This window comes from Bos taurus, chromosome 3, assembly GCF_002263795.3.
Source record: "Bos taurus isolate L1 Dominette 01449 registration number 42190680 breed Hereford chromosome 3, ARS-UCD2.0, whole genome shotgun sequence".
NCBI lineage: Eukaryota > Metazoa > Chordata > Mammalia > Artiodactyla > Bovidae > Bos > Bos taurus.
The window spans coordinates 15,455,546-15,474,105 of NC_037330.1; the positions used below are offsets into that span (position 1 = coordinate 15,455,546).

Below are 18,560 nucleotides of genomic sequence, written 5' to 3' on the forward strand. Positions count from 1 at the left end.
CCTGCTGTGACTGCAGAAGAGTGATGATCTGCAAAAAGATTGAAGAGAGAGGAGCTGGACCATAAGAATCTGCTGGCTTTTGTCCAGTGCTATACAAAGCCAAAGACCCCATGTCTAGCAGATGGGAGTCTCTGCAGTAGTTATATTTCCTGGAATCAGGAGAGCTGGGTCAGTTTTCCTGGAGACTATCAAATGCTAACCTGTCCTTCCTTCTGCCCCCCATCCTACATTTATAGAAGCCCTCCGGGTTTCCCACACTGTGCTTGGTCCTGGAGTTGCAACGTTCCTAGGTGGGCCAAGCAAAGAAACGAAACATCTACAGCTCAACATGGTAAGTGCCATCTATGAAAGAGAGTCTGTGGAAGCTCAGAAGAGGAAGATGGTGTCTAACCAGCAAAACAGGGTTGGAGTGCAGGAAGGCTGCTTGGAGTGAAGGAGGAAACAGACAGAACAGGCTCCGTCTTGAAAGCAGGACTCCATCTTGGGCCGGACTGTGGACTTTGAGCTATATGCCCAGTATCTATGGAAACGACATACCAACTGGAAAACCAGGCCCCCCTCCACCCCTCGATGGAAGAGCCCCAGGGCTCTGTCCCCTAAAAGAATACCCATATTATCTGTGTAACCAAATGGCATCATAAATTCTATTATGCTTATTGGGGTATGACCACAGGCCTATTGATAATTGTCCACTATTAACTACCTAGGCTTAAGGCATATGAATCAGGGTTAACTTTGTTTTTTGTTTTTTTTTAGGATTAACTTTGATTGTATCTTTCTTTTCCTTTGTTCAGACTAGTTTCAGGGAATTTGGGGAGGTGGGTTTGGGCACGTACACTTAGGGTATATAAGGTTTTCACAAAAAACTGGTCGGGGTCCTTGGCTAAGAGGAGACTCTGCCCTGGGCCCGCGGGTGTAATAAACTGCACTCCACTATCTGCATCGTCCTTCTGAGTGAGTTTGTTTCCTGGAAACCGTGGCTACAACAGGAGGACATGATGCCTGAGCTGGACATTGAGAAATATGTAGCCACGAAATATGTATGCCAACCGTGGCATATTGAGTGTTTCACTTCCACATTGTTTTGTTTAATGCACTGGGAATTTATTTTAATGTAAGCCATGAAATTAAAAGATGCTTACTCCTTGGAAGGAAAGTTATGACCAACCTAGATAGCATATTCAAAAGCAGAGACATTACTTTGCCAACAAAGGTCCGTCTAGTCAAGGCTATGGTTTTTCCTGTGGTCATGTATGGATGTGAGAGTTGGAATGTGAAGAAAGCTGAGCGCCGACAAATTGATGCTTTTGAACTGTGGTGTTGGAGAAGACTCTTGAGAGTCCCTTGGACTGCAAGGAGATCCAACCAGTCCATTCTGAAGGAGATCAGCCCTGGGACTTCTTTGGAAGGAATGATGCTAAAGCTGAAACTCCAGTACTTTGGCCACCTCATGCGAAGAGCTGACTCATTGGAAAAGACTCTGATGCTGGGAGGGATTGGGGGCAGGAGGAGAAGGGGATGACAGAGGATGAGATGGCTGGATGCATCACTGACTCGATGGACGTGAGTCTCAGTGAACTCCAGGAGTTGGTGATGGACAGGGAGGCCTGGCATGCTGCTATTCATGGGGTTGCAAAGAGTCGGACACGACTGAGCGACTGAACTGAACTGAACTGAAGATGTTAGGTTGAAATCTAACTTACTTTTTCAAATGCTAAAGTGTTAGGCACTCAGTCATGTCTGACTCTTTGCAACCCCATGGATTGTAGCCCACCAGGCTCCTCTGTCTATGGGATTTCCCAGGCAAGAATACTGGAGTGAGTTCCCATGTCCTTCTCCAGGGGATTTTCCTGACTCAGGGATAGAACCCGAGGCTCCTGCTCTGCCGTCAGATTCTTTACCATCTGAGTCACCAGGGAGGCCCTTCAAAGGCTAAGCTTGTGGCAAGTGTTTTCCAAATAATTTATCTTTCCTCACTTGAGATGCCATTTCTATCATATGCTGAAATGGTATATGTTTGATCTTTTTTTTTCACTTTAAAAAAGATATTTAGTTTATTTTTGGCTGTTCTGGGTCTTCACTGTTGCACATGGGCTTTCTCTAGTTGAGGTGAGTGGGGGATACTCTTTACTGAGGTGCTTGGGCTTCTCACTGTGGCGGCTTCTCCTGTTGTGGAGCACAGGGATCAAATTGGGTGTCCCTTGCACTGAGGTGGATTCTTAACCACTGGACCACAAGGGAAGCCCATTTCTTCACTTTTTATTTTGTTCCATTGATCTAGGTTGCTGTTATTTAGTCGTGTCTGACTCTTTTGTGACCCCATGGACTGTAGACCTCCAGGGTCCTCTGTCCATGGGATTTCCCAGGCAAGAATACTGGAATGGGTTGCCATTTCCTTCTCCAGAGGATCTTCTGGCCCAGGGATTGGACTCGTTTCTCCTGCATTGGCAGGTAGATCTTTGCCATTGAGACACCAGAGAAGCCCCTTGATTTAGGTAAGAAGATGTGCTACCTTAGTGGCAAAGTTAGGAGGCTCTATGGTCTGATTATCTGGGGCGTGCCCCAGTTTCTTCATTTGTGAAATGGAGATAATAATAGTACCTACTTCATAGGGTAGCTGTGAAGATTGAGTGAGATTGTGCATATAAAGTACTTATTAGAGTGCCTGGCACAGGGTAATCAATCAATGAATGTCAGCTGCTATGACGATACTATCTGCCCATTCCTGTACCAGTAACTGAGGAAGATGAAATTACTAAGCACAAAGTTTTGAGTCAGTTGCAACAGTCTGCTACTTACTACCTGCGTGACCTCAGGCAAGTTACTTACCTTTTACCTTCTCTGCTTTGGTTTCCTCATTCATCCCTGGGGATATATTAATAAAAGTACCTATTGCAGCCTGCTGTGAAAATCAAACATGCAATGTCAGATAGGACATGATACATAATAGCCCCTCAATGAATGTTTAATCTTCTGCTGGTTATTATTATGGCATTATAATTTATTAGCTGTTTTCATGTGTTGTAAGGCAAGCTCCTTCTCATTATCTTCCCCCTCCAAATTTTCTGGGGAGTGGCAATCTTTCAAGGCCAGATCTACTATGGGTGAACAAGATAGAATTTCTGGATCTGCAAGGCTGATGCCTGCCTCTTGAACTGTGTTGAAAGTCAGTGTGACTAGTGAGGTCATGAAACCAGTAGGATTTTGGGAAGAATGGAGAAGGGAGTTGCAGTGGGCCTTTGAAGCTCATATGGCAGGTTTCTGAAAATATTTTAATTTTGCCTTAATTTTTACTTTAACAAAGGAATTTGCATATTTTCAAAGGCCATCTAGTTCTATAAGATAGTCAGTGAAAAATAGCAGGGATTTCTCTGGTGGGCCAGAGGCTAAGACTACAATCTCATAATGCAGGGAGCCTGGGTTCAGTGCCTGGTCAGGGAACTAGATCCCACATGCCACAACTAAGACTCGGCACAGCCAAATAAATCAATGAATATCTTTAAAAAAATAAAGGAGAGAAAAACAACAGTCCCCTGCTCCATTTTCCTACCTCTATACATATACTTCTCCATAAACCGCTCTCAAGTTTCTAGGATGCTTTTCTTTTGTACTTCCCTCTGTATTTCTAAATAACACACTCATGCTATTATTTCTTTTTTTCTATTTTAGATATAATCAATCAATTGCCTGCCATGGAAAATGAGGATATAGTTCTCTCTAATCCTGATTCCTCATATACTCCCCTCCCCCACCCTCTCAATTTAAATATATTCCAAAATTTTAGTTAAATCAACGCTTGTGTTTACATTATTATGGCTGTGAAAATATTCTACACACTGAGTCACACACAAACACTCAGTGTTTGTACTAAGACTCTGTGAATCTGTAAAAACTGATTTTGTTAATTAACCTTGGGGACATGGGGCTGAGAAACTCCATTCTCTAAAATCATACAGTCACAACTTTTCTATTTGAAATCAGAAAGTGAGAATGGGACATATCCGGCTCTTGCTGGAGGTTTAACCTGTGGTGATTACTTTGATACAGAGAAGCAGCCTCAATTTCCAACCTAGGTGCTAAGCTTCAGATATCGGGGTTTTGGACATATCATCCCACACTTATCTTAATTATGTAGTTATCTATTACATAATTATCTAAACTTATTTAACTTAACTTTGTAATTTCCAAGTGGGCCCACAGTTTACTTCTCAGTCCAGGCCATTGTTAACTCCTTCACTTACATCTGACTTGAACCTATCAAAATACTACTTCATTTAAATATCATCTGAACTCAACTGTTTCCCATATTCTGTAATGATTTGGCTTTTTCCTTTGTTTGATGAGTGGCTCCACAGTTCCTCTGGTTTGTGCTCTCTCTTGTAGCAGCAAGTGAATAAACCCAACTGTCCAATTACAGTTATGTTCTTAGTGGTCTTTATCAGACAGGCATTCTCTTTCTTTCCTTTTATAACTCTTTGTTTTCCCTGAAGTTGATAATTGCCTGACCTTTTCTTTTCTTTTTCTTAATATTTATTCATTTATTTGGCTTCACTGGGTCTTAGTTGCAGCAAATGGGCTCTAGTTTCCTGACCAGGGATCTATCCTGAGGCCCCCTGCCCTGGGAGCACAGAGTCTTAGCCACTGGACTACCAGGGAACTCCATGCCTGACCTTTTGTTTTTTTTTTATTGTATAACTGGATCACTTTTTTAAAAAATTTATTTATTTTAGTTGGAGGCTAAATTACTTTACAATATTGTAGTGGCTTTTGCCATACATTGATATGAATCAGCCATGGGTTTACATGTGTTCCCCATCCTGAACCCCCCGCCCACCTCCCTCCCCATCCCATTGCCCAGGGTCATCCCAGTGCACCAGCCCTGAGCACCCTGTCTCATGCATTGAACCTGGACTGGTGATCTGTTTCACGTATGATAATATACATGTTTCAATGCTGTTCTCTCAGATCATCTCACCCTTGCCTTCTCCCACAGAGTCCAAAAGACTATTCTATACATCTGTGTCTCTTTTTCTGTCTCGCATATAGGGTTATCATTACCATCTTTCTAAATTCCATATATATGTGTTAATATACTGTATTTGTGTTTTTCTTTCTGGCTTACTTCACTCTGTATAATAGGCTGCAGTTTCATCCACCTCATTAGAACTGATTCAAATGTGTTCTTTTTAATGGCTGAGTAATACTCCATTGTGTACATGTACCACAGCTTTCTTATCCATTCATCTGCTGATGGACATCTAGGTTGCTTCCATGTACTGGCTATTATAAACAGTGCTGCGATGAACATTGGGGTACATGTGTCTCTTTCAATTCTGGTTTCCTCAGTGTGTATGCCCAGCAGTGGGATTGCTGGGTCATATGGCAGTTCTATTTCCAGTTTTTTAAGGAATCTCCACACTGTTGTCCATAGTGGCTGAACTAGTTTGCATTCCCACCAACAGTGTAAGAGGGTTCCCTTTTCTCCACACCCTCTCCAGCATTTATTGCTTGTAGACTTTTGGATCGCAGCCATTCTGACCAGGGTGAGATAGTACCTCATTGTGGTTTTGATTTGCATTTCTCTGATAATGAGTGATGTTTTCTTTTACTTGGTTTTCTATATGCCTGCCATGAATTCATCCCTCAGATTCTGAAAGCTGTATACACACCTTCTCTTAATACTCTAAACACACCAGGTGATTGCTCTGTCCCCACAAGTGTTTTCCCTTAAAGACACCTTCCTGGAGCACTTCGTCCTCTGGCTCCAAGTCCTACTGGTTGCTCCTTTGACTTTCTCTTTTAAAGTATGACAACCCTGTTCTAACACCTATCTCAGAGCACCACGTTTAGTTGTCAATGCATCTGTTTTCTTAATTCCTGCTTTCTTCCCACCACCAGAGAAGGGGCCGTGTCTTGACATCTCTATTTCTCCAAAGCCTAACGTGACGCTCGAGAAACGTTCCACTGAATGAATGAATAAAAAGCGTAAATAAGTGAATGAATGAATGAGTGGAGTTTTTGAGCAAGAGAAGTGAGTTTGCTGCTGCTGCTAAGTCACTTCAGTCGTGTCCGACTCTGTGCGACCCATAGATGGCAGCCCACCAGGCTCCCCCGTCCCCGGGATTCTCCAGGCAAGAACACTGGAGTGGGTTGCCATTTCCTTCTCCAATGCATGGAAGTGAAAAGTGAAAGTGAAGTCGCTGAGCCGGGTCCGACTCTTCGCGACCCCACGGACTGCAGCCTACCAGGCTCCTTCATCCATGGGATTTTCCAGGCAAGAGTACTAAAGTGAGTCTGCTGCTGCTGCTAAGTCACTTCAGTCGTGTCCGACTCTTAGCGACCCCATGGACTGCAGCCTACTAGGCTCCTCCATCCATGGGATTTTCCAGGCAAGAGTACTGGAGTGGGGTGCCATTGCCTTCTCCGAAGTGAGTTTAAGAGGAACGATATTACATCCCCACCTTGTTGCAAGACTTAAGGGTGTCTTTAGGTTGTCTACAAGCTCCACGCCAGCTTTGAGCGGGGTCTCAAGGGAGAGAAGCAGCACTGAAAGATCTTCCGGCCCAGGCTGCACCTGCAGCAGCAAAGCCTGCTGAGTGCAGCTTAGGTCAAGACCGTGGCCGGGCACCCCTCAAGGACTACAACTCCCAGAAGACAGAGCGGCGGCGGAGCGCGAGCCGCGGAGGATTCCGGAAGCTGACGTCGGCGCTGTGTGGAGCCGGGAAGACGCCGGGCGGCTAGGTAAGTGTAGGTGGAGGGCCGATTAGGGAGGGCGGGAGCGATGGGGCAGTGGCCCTGAGGTTAGGTGGTATGGAAGGTGGGTGAGGGAGAAGGACAGGGAGTGGTCTCGGATGAAGAGCAGGTCGCGGGGTGTCAGGGACCTCGAGCTCTGCTTCCTCTTCCCACAGTGTCCATGACGAAATTAGCGCAGTGGCTGTGGGCGCTGGCGCTCCTGGGCTCCACCTGGGCGGCCCTGACCATGGGAGCCCTGGGCCTGGAGCTGCCTTCGTCTTGCCGGGAGGTCCTGTGGCCACTGCCCGCCTACTTGCTGGTATCTGCCGGCTGCTATGCCCTGGGCACCGTGGGCTACCGCGTCGCTACTTTTCACGACTGCGAGGACGCCGCCCGCGAGCTGCAGAGTCAGATCCAAGAGGCCAGAGCCGACTTGACCCGCAGGGGACTTCGCTTCTGACACCCTAAGTCTGATTCCCTCCCGGACAGCCTATCCTCCCATTCCCCATTAAAGGGCCAGTTTATTTTCTAAGCTTGTTTGGTTTGAGTATGGATGCTGGGAACAGATGTGTACTAATGTTGAGAGGCTCCTTGAGGCTCTCTCAGCCTTTATCTTTTGTATTTTGCTGGTGCTTCTTCCTTTTTGCTATGAAGGAGGCACAGACCTCCTTTCTCAAGATCTCTCAGAATGGAAAAGTCATTTCACTTTCCTGGTCTTTTTAGCCCTGTTAGGAGAGATCTGTTGAAGTCTGTTCTTCATAACACCCAAGCCTAACCCCACTAGTCCAAGAGCAACTGTGAATCAGACAGGTGCTCTACCCTTTACCAAACTAGGTGGATTGATTATCCCTGAATATAGAAGGAGCCTTGATGGGCAGGGGTAGGGAACAGTTTATTTTAAGGCACATTCTAAAGATTTCCCCCCCACCTCCAAAAGTAAAAAATAAAATCTTGGAAAAAAAAAAAAAAGTGAATTCATCTCCCAGGTTCCATCCAATCTTCTAACTAAAGCTCTTTCTTTAGTCCCCGGATTCTCAAAGCATTCTCTTTTCCTTTACCACAAACCACTGCCCCTGTGGAGCTAACCAGCAGGAGCGGCTGAAACAAGGAAGTTTCTTTGGTAATAGGTTGGTATTATAGGTGCCCAGTGGTCAGGTGAACTCCCTCAGGTTTGTAGAAGCTGATAGTTCCTGTCTCGTTCCTGGGGAGTACTTCCAAAAAAGCCAGAAGCGAATGAAGCTGGTGAGAATTCCTGGAAGGTTGGGCACCTGAAATCACAAGGGCTGCTGTGAGGAGAGGAGCTGCTTCTCCACCTCATACACACCTGTCACCCTGCCCTTGTTCTGCTTACCACAATGTAGGGATCTCTTAGTCGAAACCCATAGAGTGTCCAGGAGGCAGAGGTGAGGAGGGTGGCAATGGTGAGTGAAAAGGAGAGACGCTGGGTTGATTTAGTACGAATGACCTTGGCCTATGGGAAAGGATGAAAGATACTCCTAACCAGGCACATGGTAAATCTCCCACTTTGCCCAGAATTTCCTCAAAAAAAAAAGGTCAAACAGCCCCCATGATCTTCTGTTACCCAACCTTTCCCTCCTGTCTCCCACTCACCCAGCCCCACTGCCCTTTCTCCTTCCAGGATTTGGGTCTTCCCTTCCTCTAGACTGAAAGCAACAGTCTCTGTCTGTGGGAGATTTATCTCCCTTACCTCCCCGGACACCCCCACTCACCAAGTCAGCTAGTGGTGAGAGGTACATACTGATGGTGAAGACACTGCAGAAGAGGCCCAGGTGCTGAAGCCGCATCTCAGGGTCGGGCACCAGGAGCCAAAAGTAGGCAAAACCCAGGACAAGGACCCCCAGCAGGGTTGTAGTCTGAAGGAGCACGGCACGCTACAGAAGAGAGAGTAGCCGTACTTCTGGATGTGCCTGGAGCCCTCTGACTCTGCTGCTGGAATTAATTCATCCTGCCCTCACCCATGCTCCTGGGGAGCCAGCCTTTGCCTAAGCCTCCAGTATGGCACTTGCCACAGCCTCTTTCCCACAAGTGACTTCAGAACGGGTCTGATCTACCCAAACCCTGGAGGTTTCTAAGAGAGGGAAAGTTATCTTTTTGGGGGTGAGCTTGCTACAGAGTAGGAGCTTAATGCTTGTGTGAATGGGGAAGCAGAGCTAATCATCTCACACGCAGCCACTGGCACTGACTTTGAAGGAACTGTGGAGACAAAAATCTCTTTTCACTCTGTTGGGCAGCAAGGCACTTTCAGGCTTAGCAGAGCTATCAGCTTTGCCAGAATGGGGACAATATGTGAATCTCAGAAGGCTGACTTTATGGCGGAAGGAGGACTGCAAGGCTGAAGGGGTCTTCCGGGAAAAGGTGGCAGTGCCAGCCTGTTATAGTCTTCTAGGAAAAACAGTGTTTGCCTTGCCAGCAAGGCAGGGCAGGGCGTGCAGCAGAGGAAGGGCCTCTACCTTCCGATGGCAGTAGTGCAGATACACCAAGATATACAGAGTCTGAAGCACAGCACCCACGGCGTTGACGATGATTAGCGTCCAGTTTCCCTTCAAGGCCCCATAACTCAGCCAGCTCAGGTTGCTGCAGGGTGCAGGGGAGGGACATTGTCCCGCGGGGTTGAGTGTGAACGGGGGCGGCGGCGGCGGGGGGGGGGTACCCAAGGGGGCTCGTCCACATTCCTCTTCACCCCTCCCCAGCCTCCCTCAGATAGCCTTTACCCCCCAGCAGGCATCGCCCCCTCTCACTTGACATCCGTGGTGAGAAAGGGCAGGAACTGGACACTGTCCACGCTCCGGGTCATCCGCATGTGCTTGAGGTCCGAGCTGTAACGGGGCCCCGAAGGCAGGGGGAGAGGTGGAAAGGGAGAGCCAGGCTGCTGGGGAGTCGAAATCCCCGATGCCTGTCATCCTTTCCAGACAACCGCAGATCCCCAGCCCTACCCTCAACTCCTTGGCCTTCTCTCTCAGGTCAAATGACCAGCCTTGCCCTTGTACCCCGTTCCCCTCGACCCGATTCCACTTTGATCCTAGGTTCCAGATGTAACCTGACAGAGCGGCCACGTCTCTGTCCCCTCTCTCTCCTTTCCTGACTTCCTGGTCCTGCCCCAGCCCAGCCCGTCCGCTCTCTCACAGGCCGGTGGAGAACATGCCGAGGGTGAAGAGCACGCAAGCTCCAGAAAGAAGCGAGTCGGCCAATCCGCCCGCCTCCATCCCTCCCCGAGTCGCAGATCCCGCTCTCCGCGCCCAGGGCCAGCTAGCAGGATCCGGAGCCCCCGACGCCGGAGCCCCGCCCCTTCGCGCCCGTGGCTCCGCCCCTGCGCGCTCGGCGGTCCCCCCGGAAACTGAACCGGAACCTGGCCCACCCCTAGAACGTCAAGCACGAGCTCAGGCCCCGCCTCTCCGAGGGCTTGTCCCGACCCTGCGCAGCGTTTAGGGTCTTCACGTTGCCGTTTTCCGTAAGGCCCCCTTCCTAAGGCTCCGCGGGTTTGTCCCGGCATCAGCCGCTCCACACTCTCTGCTTACTCCTTGGATCACCTAGACCCCCAGCTTCAACTTTTTCCCCCTGGCCCGCGAGCCTACGTGGTAGAACTCGAAACAAAAGCTTGCTAGGCAGACTTCAACATGCTTCCGATGCAGGACCCCAGCTCACAGCTTCAAGTTGGCCAGAGTTTGGGAGACTTTCCCCCGTTTGCTGAAGCCTGTTTCCGGTTTCTTCCCTAAATAACTGGAACTGCCAGGAATCACCGAGTCTGTGTGAAATGCCCTCCCCCTGCAGCCAATACTGCCAACTTTCTGTGACTTGGCGAATCCACTGGCCAAATGTATCACTGAGCCCCCCCCCGCCCGCCTCTCGCCAGTCCAACCAGCTTGCTGCTGGGAACTTTCCCTCCCAGCCTCCCACAGGTCTTTGCTGGTGGGGCTGTGAGGCGGGCCGCATGCCTCAGCTGGCGTTCCAAGCGGCTGCCTTGACTCACCCAACAGCGTGAGTACCTGAAGAGTAAGTATGCCGAAGCCCAGCGCTGAGAGGGTGGGAGTGGGGCAGCGGTTGGACAGAAGGAACTTCCAGAGTGGGGTGCAGCCTGGAACTGCTGTAGGGAGCACTCCTGTCCTGGACAAACCTCAGAGGAGGAAAACACCCACCCTTATGGGCTGGTGAAACGCATTATTTCTGGAGAGAGGAAAAAAACTTCAAACCCTCTTGCTACTGATACAGTGCAGAGCCTGGCAAGTAGCAGGACTCAATGGTCATAAATTAGGAAGGAGGGGCAGAAAATCATGTCCAAAAAAACAAACACATTCCTTTATTTTGAGACAAAGAACACTGTATAAAAAAACTCCAGTTGTAGAAATCAGCATAGACACACATCAAGTTCATATACATTCCGTACTTGTGGGCCCTGCCCTTCAGGCTACAGACTAGGCATAGACTCTGCACGTGGGCACTGCCCTTACAGTTACACTTTTTTTTTTTTTTACAGTTACACTCTTAAGAACAGGTTGGCACAGCCCCCCTGCTGGTGCAGCTCTGCGGAGTGACGTCCCAGGATGAGAGAGGATGCAGTGTCTGACTACAGACCTCCCTGTGGCAGCTCCACAGAGGCAAGTCCTGGGGGAGATGCTGGGTCAACCCAAGCAAGCATGCTGCTTCTGTCCCTGGCTCCCAAGCAGGAAACTGTCTCTTGCTCTTCCTTCAGAGCCATCCTGGCTCTCCATGGGAGGGGCATCTTTGCCAAGCTCAGTGTCCATCTTGTGACCCCCAAGCCCCTTCCAGTTCGGCTCCCACGGTGCCCTTAGGAGGCCATGTCCGTCCAGCTTGTTTCTTTGGCTTAAGGGCAGGAATGGCAGAGAGAAGACTGTCTCCACTTCTTTGTCCATCCCTCTGACGCGGACGTGGGAATGGCACTGTCAGGCTCTCTGACCTCCTTAGGGTTGAAACCCTAAATATCGACCCGTTTTGCGGCTGCTGGGGGGCAGCTTGAGCATGTGGTGGGAGTGGTTCCCAGGACTGGGGCCTTGGGAGGGGCCCCAGGTAGGTGAGGGAGGCCCGCCTGCCTCCTCAGCCTGGTTCCAGTCTTTACAATAGATGTGGTGCACACCCTCACGGGATTTGCAGCAGCAGGAATGGCAGGAGCAGCACAGCCCAGGCTAGTGGGAAGAGGCGAGGAGCGGCGCTGTGCCCGATGCTATGCAGAACCTGCACCTCCGGGTCATCTGCAAGACGAGAGGGCAAAGGCCTCCCAGGTGAGTGGCCCTACTGCTGGCACTGGCCCACAGTCCAGCGAGGTTCCCTCTGCCCCTGCCTGGCACAGGAGTCACTTTTTATACCCAGCCTCTTCAAGCAGACCCCGTTTTGTGCCCCAGGCCCAATTTGCTCCAGCCACCTACCTGCTGGAAGTCTCTTCTCTTGTGCATTGGGATGAGCCTGAGGGCTGTGAGCTGAAAGATAAGGGTGGTCATAGGTCAGGTAACTTGGTACACACAGGAAGCAAAGGAGTGGGAGTGCTGGCTGGACTGCGCAACGGGATTTCCCAACCATCCTAGATCTCTCGACCTGGCCCATGACAGGATGGAGAAAGAAGGCCCACAGGACCCTGACACTCACTGATTTTGCCAGCGATCATCACCTTCAGCCTCAAGCAACGGTCTTCCTGGTGGTGGATGGGCTTGGCTACAAAATAAATCCAGAGAGTTTTAAGGAAGGGAAACTTTGTTGGAAGAAAATATAAGCACAAATGCCTCTGGCCCTGCTTTCTCTTGGTCCCTACTCATTTTAATCCCTCTCCTCACTCTGATCTTTGATTCTCACCTTCCCCACCTCCCCAGAAAGTTTTTGCCCACTTTCTGCCCCAAGTTCAATCCAAATTCCCATTCTTGGGAATAACTCTTGACTTTCGAAGTGATGATATAAAGAACATAGACACTGTCCCTTCCCCACAGTCCGTTCTCCACTCCTCCTAGCCTGAAGTTGGGGTGACCGGAACAATATGCTCCACTTCCCCAGCCACCATGTCCTTGCTCTCCCTAAGCCCCCGATAGAGTGAGGCCTGGATCCGTTCTACACAAAGTTGATCTTACAGTTCCTAAAATCTGCCCTCAGGATAAAGTTCTTAGCACTTCTTGGGTCCCCATGCCCTAACCTGTGTACTTCTCCAGGCTCCTGTCTCCCCACTTCCAAGTGTCCCTCCTGCTCCAGTCAGTCTGAACCATTTGGAGTTCCCTGAGGATGTCATGCTGTCTTTGTACATGACCTCTTGTCTGCAGCTCCTCTGCTTGCCCTAAGCTCTTGGGTCATCTTCCCCAGGAAGCCTTCTATGAGGTGCACCCCCCTCCCCTAGACTGGCAGGTGTTCAAGTCATTTTCTCAGGGCCCCTGGGCTCATAGCTACCATATCGCCCTGTTCTAATGGTATTAATAGATGTATGTCCCTTTCTAGATTCTGGAGGACAGAGACCCTGCAGTGTTTTATTTATCTCTGTGACTATAGTGCCAAGCAGAGTGCCCAGGACACAGTAGCTCACTCTGCATTTGTAATGGGAATGAAGAAAAATAGAATTCAGGATTGGAAGGGGCTGTCTGCTGCTTGCCCCCCCACTAAGCATGTACTGAAGCGTGTACGTCATGTCAGGTGTGTCTCCGAGTACGTGGACCTGTGTGCATGCCTCCCGGGCACTCACAGATGTAGTAGTAGCTGTGTCCCTCTTTGAAATCCTTGCTGAGGGTAAACCCTGTGAAGCGGTGGAACTTCTCAGACAGCTTCTCCGGGCCATGCTTGGCTTTGGGACTCTTGCAGAACCAGCGGGCATGGTCCTTGGGTTGGGGTTGGCACAGCTGGTACTGCTCGTGCTCCACCAGGTACAGTGTGTACTGCTCCATGGCCGCATCTGGCACAGAGTTATCCTCGTAATGAGGACAGATGATGTCCAGGTAGTCATCTATCCGCACATGTACTGTGTAGTCCTCATTCCAAAACCTGGGCATGCGCAAAGGTGGAGAGAGTGGGCGGTCACTCAGAAGCCAGGCCAGAGCCTTTGAGCTTCCGAATACTTACATGACCCCTCACATTTCACACTGGACCCTACCCCAAAGATTTCTTAAAAAGTCTCAACTCCTAGTATTTACTGATCTTGATCTCTGATATATCTTTCCACTATCTCCAAACATTCCCCCCACCATCATTGTCTGCCACTAATCCTCTAAATAGCATCCACTTGGTATCTTTCAGGTACCAAAGCACTTCCCATAACCTCCCTGATATTTACCCAAGGATGGGCTTCTAAATATTTCCTCAGCAATATTTCTCCAACTCTGTTCTTCCACTTGTTCCTTTAAATGCTGTTAGGCTTCAATCTGAGACCCTACTGGCCCATTCAGTAATCAAAATCCACGTAATCTTTTCTCTTTCCCATGCTAGTGCTTGGCACCCAACGATCTGTTCTCACTTTTCTTACTCCTCTCATTTTCCCCTTGACCCACTGACTGTATCTCGTATTGTTCAACTCCCAATACCCAGGACATCCGCGCCCACAGATAATGCCCAGTCCTTTTAAGTTAAATTGCTTTCATCAATTCTTCCAGTCCCCTCAAATCCCCCCTTCTCAAGTCAGTGCTCAGCTCTCTTGGTCCACTTCTCTCAAAGCACCCCAAAACCTCTCTTGTCCTTTTGTCTCCAAAAGCCATACATTCACCTCCTGTGAAATGAGCTTTAGAGAAGGCCCTCCTTCTTGCCAAGGTGGAGCCAGCTCCCCTCCCCCAGCCCATTCCCCCCAGGGTCCACAGGCTCCAGCCTGACTGCCCACAGGCCCCTCCCCCACCCAGCTCTAGACACCTGGCTCCAGTCTGGGTGGGGTCCTGGGGGAAAAGGGCCTCCCCACCTCCTGCTTCCAAGCCGGTCAGCTTCTCCGAATCCCCCCAAACACTGCCAGCTAGAGACTCAGCAGAGTTGGCTGCCAACTTGCTTCAAACCAAAGCCAGGGGCATGGGGGGGGGGGGCGGTGCGGGGCGGGGGTTAGGCCAAGAGGCCTCTAAGGTGGGCACCCACTGCCCAGTCAGCATGACCCTTAAGAGGCCTGGCCCTACAGGAGCATGCTAGCGCACTGGCTAGGCTTACCAAGGCCCTTCCCCCACTCTGGGGAAAAGAGAGAGAGAGAAAGAGGAGCAGAGAGAGGCTTTTAAAATTCCTCTCTGGAGAGATAAACATAGAAGCCATTTCAGAACAGGTATTTCAGCTCTGGGCCTGGCGTCTTTCCTCCATTCCCCGTGACGGGCACTGACTCATTCCTCATCTACCTCTGCCACCCGCCCCAGTATTCATGAGAACCTGTAAAAATTTCCCTCATCAAATGTGATCAGCCCCCAGGACCCCAGGATGGCCCAGTGCCCACTTCAGGCAAAGGGAGCTGACAGGTCTGAATCGGAGGGGGTGTTCCTGTCCCTGGAGTACTAAGGAGGCCAGCACACAGTTCAGGCGGCACTGCCCTTCTTCCCACGCTGCCCCCTGCCTGGGGCCTGGAGATCCCAGGGCTGATGCCCACCGCCCTGAGTCACCCCTGCCAGCCTCACACCCGCCCAGCTCACTGCCACCTCATCTTTACCCTCGGGCTGGGCCTAGCTTGGCTGCTTGTGGGCTGCTCTGGGCTGGTTTTCCTTTAGTCCTGGGCAGAGTAGTGTGTGTGTCCAGATGGACAGGGCAGAAGCTGAGTTGGGTGGGTGCACCCATCACCCTCCTCCTGGGGGTACAATCTGCTTCACTTAGCACTCCTTTGACTCTTGCTCACTATCTGGGAAAGGGGGGCAGCGGCGTCAGGGAAGGCGGAGAGGGGGGGCAAGGAAGAGGCTCCTTCCTGAAAGAGAGGAAACCTGGGAGCTTGGGAACGGAAAAGGCCAGGGTCCTCCCCCTACTCACGGCTTCCTGTCCCCTCCTCCTCCTGCAGCCAACACCTGGGATGGGCATAAACAGGGACTTTGCTCTCTCCCTCTAGGACAAGACTGGGTCAAAGAAGCAAAGAACAGACTGCAAGGGGTGAGATGGGGGAGCGCTGACTACAGTCCTATCAGACCCATGGGCAAGAGGGCATTGCCCCCTTGGCTTGGCAGGTAGCTGTCTGTTCCCTCCCTCCCCAACAGACCCCCCACCAGGCAATGCTGCCCCAAGGTCAGAGGAAACTGGCACAATCTATTTCTCAAGGGGAGTGGGGGGTAGGCTGCTGGGGCTGGGGGTGGCCCAGCTGAGTGGAGTGTTTTCCCTGATCCCAAGTTGCCCAGCTCTCCTCTCCTTACTCCACCCTACCCACCTCTCCTGTTTTCCCACAGATATTGTTCCCCTAACTTCAGAAAACTCAAGAACAAAGAATCTGATGGGAGCTTCTTCCTCCCAGTACCATTTGCCTCACAGCCCTAAAAATGCCCAGGAGAAATTAACTCCTTCCTGCCCAGAGCCCTTTGTAACCCTTTTAACCCCTTCCTGTCCTCCGGAACCATCCCTATGACCTCTGCCTCTCCCCTTCTTTTCAGTTTTACTACCTGAACCTCAGACACAGGTGACTCCTTCAAGCCTACCCACACACAGCCTATGCCTCACTCCGGCCACCTCAGAAGATCCTTAGGGGGGGCATTCCAGGGACACCTTAAAATCAGAATAAACACTGAATTCAGGCAAGCCCAGGTCCCTCCTGAAGGGTCTTTCCAGGATTACTGTAAGAAATGTTCTTACTCCGGATGTCAAGACCTGTCAGTGTAGGTAAATGCCCAAATACATAGAGGTCTTTGTGGTGGAAGGGCTTAGAATAAGAGCCCTGAAGGTCAGAGAGAGTGCCCCTGCCAGAGGCAGGAAGTGTTCAGCATCGAAAGGACTAACAGTCTAAAGGATGTAGAGTAACAGACAAGTTACAGCTCAGTTTAGCTCAAGCAGACAGATCTTTTACTACACAGACACTCCTAAGACACGGGAGCAGACTAATCCTCAGGAGCCTTCCTTACCCTTCCAGTTAATCCCTCTTGGCTTCCCCTTGCATACGTCCAGTCTCCTCCCTTTGGTTATGGCGGGTCCAAAGCACAGCTTGTACCCACCACCAATGAATGAAAGGGAATGCAAACGGGCACACACTCCGAGGCCGATTGACAATTGTAAGTCATATAACAGCAGGCTGTGTTGTTTTTGTCTTCCCGTAATTTGGTCTGTTACACTTAGATGTAGAATATTCATAAGCTCTTACTGGGCTCCTAACTGCCTAAGGTTACTTGGAGAAGCCCCTGTGGTTATTTTGTATCCACTGTGTGCCTAGGGCGCATGTGCAGGCGTTGAAAGGTCTCTGTGGTTTTTTTGTAGCACATCAGTGAGCTCTCCTGGGTGTGTCTGGGATGGATTTTAGAGATCAGCTTGCATCCCTTTCAGCGACGCCTCCCGGTGTTGCTCATGTCTAACTTCCCACCTAACAGAAGTAACAGCTGTAGCAGAGGGAAGGAAAAGAGGGGCAGAGACCGTACGGTGCAAGCAGATGCGGGCAGGGCCCTGCCCTGGGGTGGAACTCCCGGTTATGGGCGAGAAGAAAATCTATGGGAGCCCTCCCGCCGCTGGTCACCTCCCCAAGACTCAGGTTAGGGGCCGGGCGGGACAGTTAACCTGGAGAGGGGGAGCGGTGCCAACCGGGCGTCCAGGCTGTCGGCCGGTGACTCGGGCTTACTTGGGGTTTGAACTGTTCCAGAAGACGGTGTGGCGGTTAGCAGCGGCCAGACTGCAGCACAGACCCAAGAGAGAGGCCCAGAAGAACTCCATAGCGCGGGGCCTGGCCAGGCCGGGCGGGGACGAGGGGGTCCTCCGAGTCTGGATTCCCGCAGGGTTTCTCGGCAGCGCAGTCAGCACGGCGCTCGCAGCTCTGGCCCCTCCGCCGCGCGACTCCGCCTTTTGGGCAGGCGCCGCCCGACACCCCGCCCCGCCCCCGCCCCGCCCGGCGCGAGGCTGCCCGGGGCTTGGGGGCTGGGGAGGTGGAGGAGGGGAGGGCAGGGGGGAGGGGAGCGGAGCGCGCACCTCTGCTCGGTAAATCTGCTCGGCGCTGTGTTTGCTCACTCGTGGGTCCGCGTGAAGCTTTGTGGGTCTGTGTCCCGGGCGCAGTCGCGTGCGGGAGAAGGGAACGCATTCCACATGCGGGTCTGCGAACTTGCGGGTGCCTGGCTGGCGACGCGGCGCGCCGATCTTGGCGGGTGCGAGGTTGTGGACAGGTCCCGCACTTTTCCCGAGCCTTGTACGCCCGGGCTCGGGCGCCCGCGTTCCCACACTTTCCTCCTACCCACCCCCTTCCCGGACTCTGTGCTCGGCTGCCCCTCCCCACACACGAGGCTGTTTGTTTTTGTTGGGTTTGTCAATGTTGTCTTTGTTCGGGAGATTGTGTCATCGCCTAGATGCCGGGAATAAAGTGCGACCCTGTGTGTGATCAAGTGTGTAACGTGTGCGGCTAGGGCTAAGGGCGCCTCTGACCGTCAGTGCCTGTGAGAAGGAGGAACAAGGGATCGTGGGCCCCCGAGGGGGTTCGCTCTTGTTCCTAGGGCTCCAAAGGGCACTAGTGACCTGTGTGTGTGTGCGCGCGCCAACACGTGTGTACCATGAGAACAGACTTTGAACATGGACTGAGAATCTCGGCCTGAAGGGTGACAAACTGAAACCACACATGTGCATCTGGCATGTGTAAATACGTGTGATGGCGCGCAAGCGTGAAAGCGTTTGTGAGTAGTATCACAGCCGCGTGTGGGGAAGCGTGTGAAACTTTGACGAACGTATGCTAATGTCTGTGAACAGTGTGTGAAGAGGAGGGGGAAACGTGC

At 51.1% G+C, this 18,560-nt stretch overlaps 3 protein-coding genes across 3 annotated transcripts; 1 reads left to right on the plus strand and 2 right to left on the minus strand.

Moving 5' to 3' along the window:
* The first annotated feature begins 6,685 nt into the window (after positions 1-6,685).
* DPM3 (dolichyl-phosphate mannosyltransferase subunit 3, regulatory) lies at positions 6,686-7,261 on the plus strand. The gene is given in 2 exon segments (NM_001034360.1): positions 6,686-6,741; positions 6,909-7,261. A coding segment is annotated over 1 exon segment (279 nt). The 5' UTR covers positions 6,686-6,741; positions 6,909-6,913; the 3' UTR covers positions 7,193-7,261.
* Positions 7,262-7,605: 344 nt separating this feature from the next.
* Positions 7,606-10,011, minus strand: SLC50A1 (solute carrier family 50 member 1). Its single transcript, XM_003585826.6, is given in 7 exon segments — positions 7,606-7,939; positions 7,941-8,000; positions 8,084-8,203; positions 8,463-8,624; positions 9,204-9,327; positions 9,492-9,569; positions 9,877-10,011. Coding segments are annotated over 7 exon segments (666 nt in total). The 5' UTR covers positions 9,957-10,011; the 3' UTR covers positions 7,606-7,897.
* Positions 10,012-11,019: 1,008 nt separating this feature from the next.
* Positions 11,020-17,619, minus strand: EFNA1 (ephrin A1). Its single transcript, NM_001034292.1, is given in 5 exon segments — positions 11,020-11,957; positions 12,132-12,182; positions 12,349-12,414; positions 13,421-13,716; positions 17,426-17,619. Coding segments are annotated over 5 exon segments (618 nt in total). The 5' UTR covers positions 17,518-17,619; the 3' UTR covers positions 11,020-11,844.
* Positions 17,620-18,560: the final 941 nt, after the last annotated feature.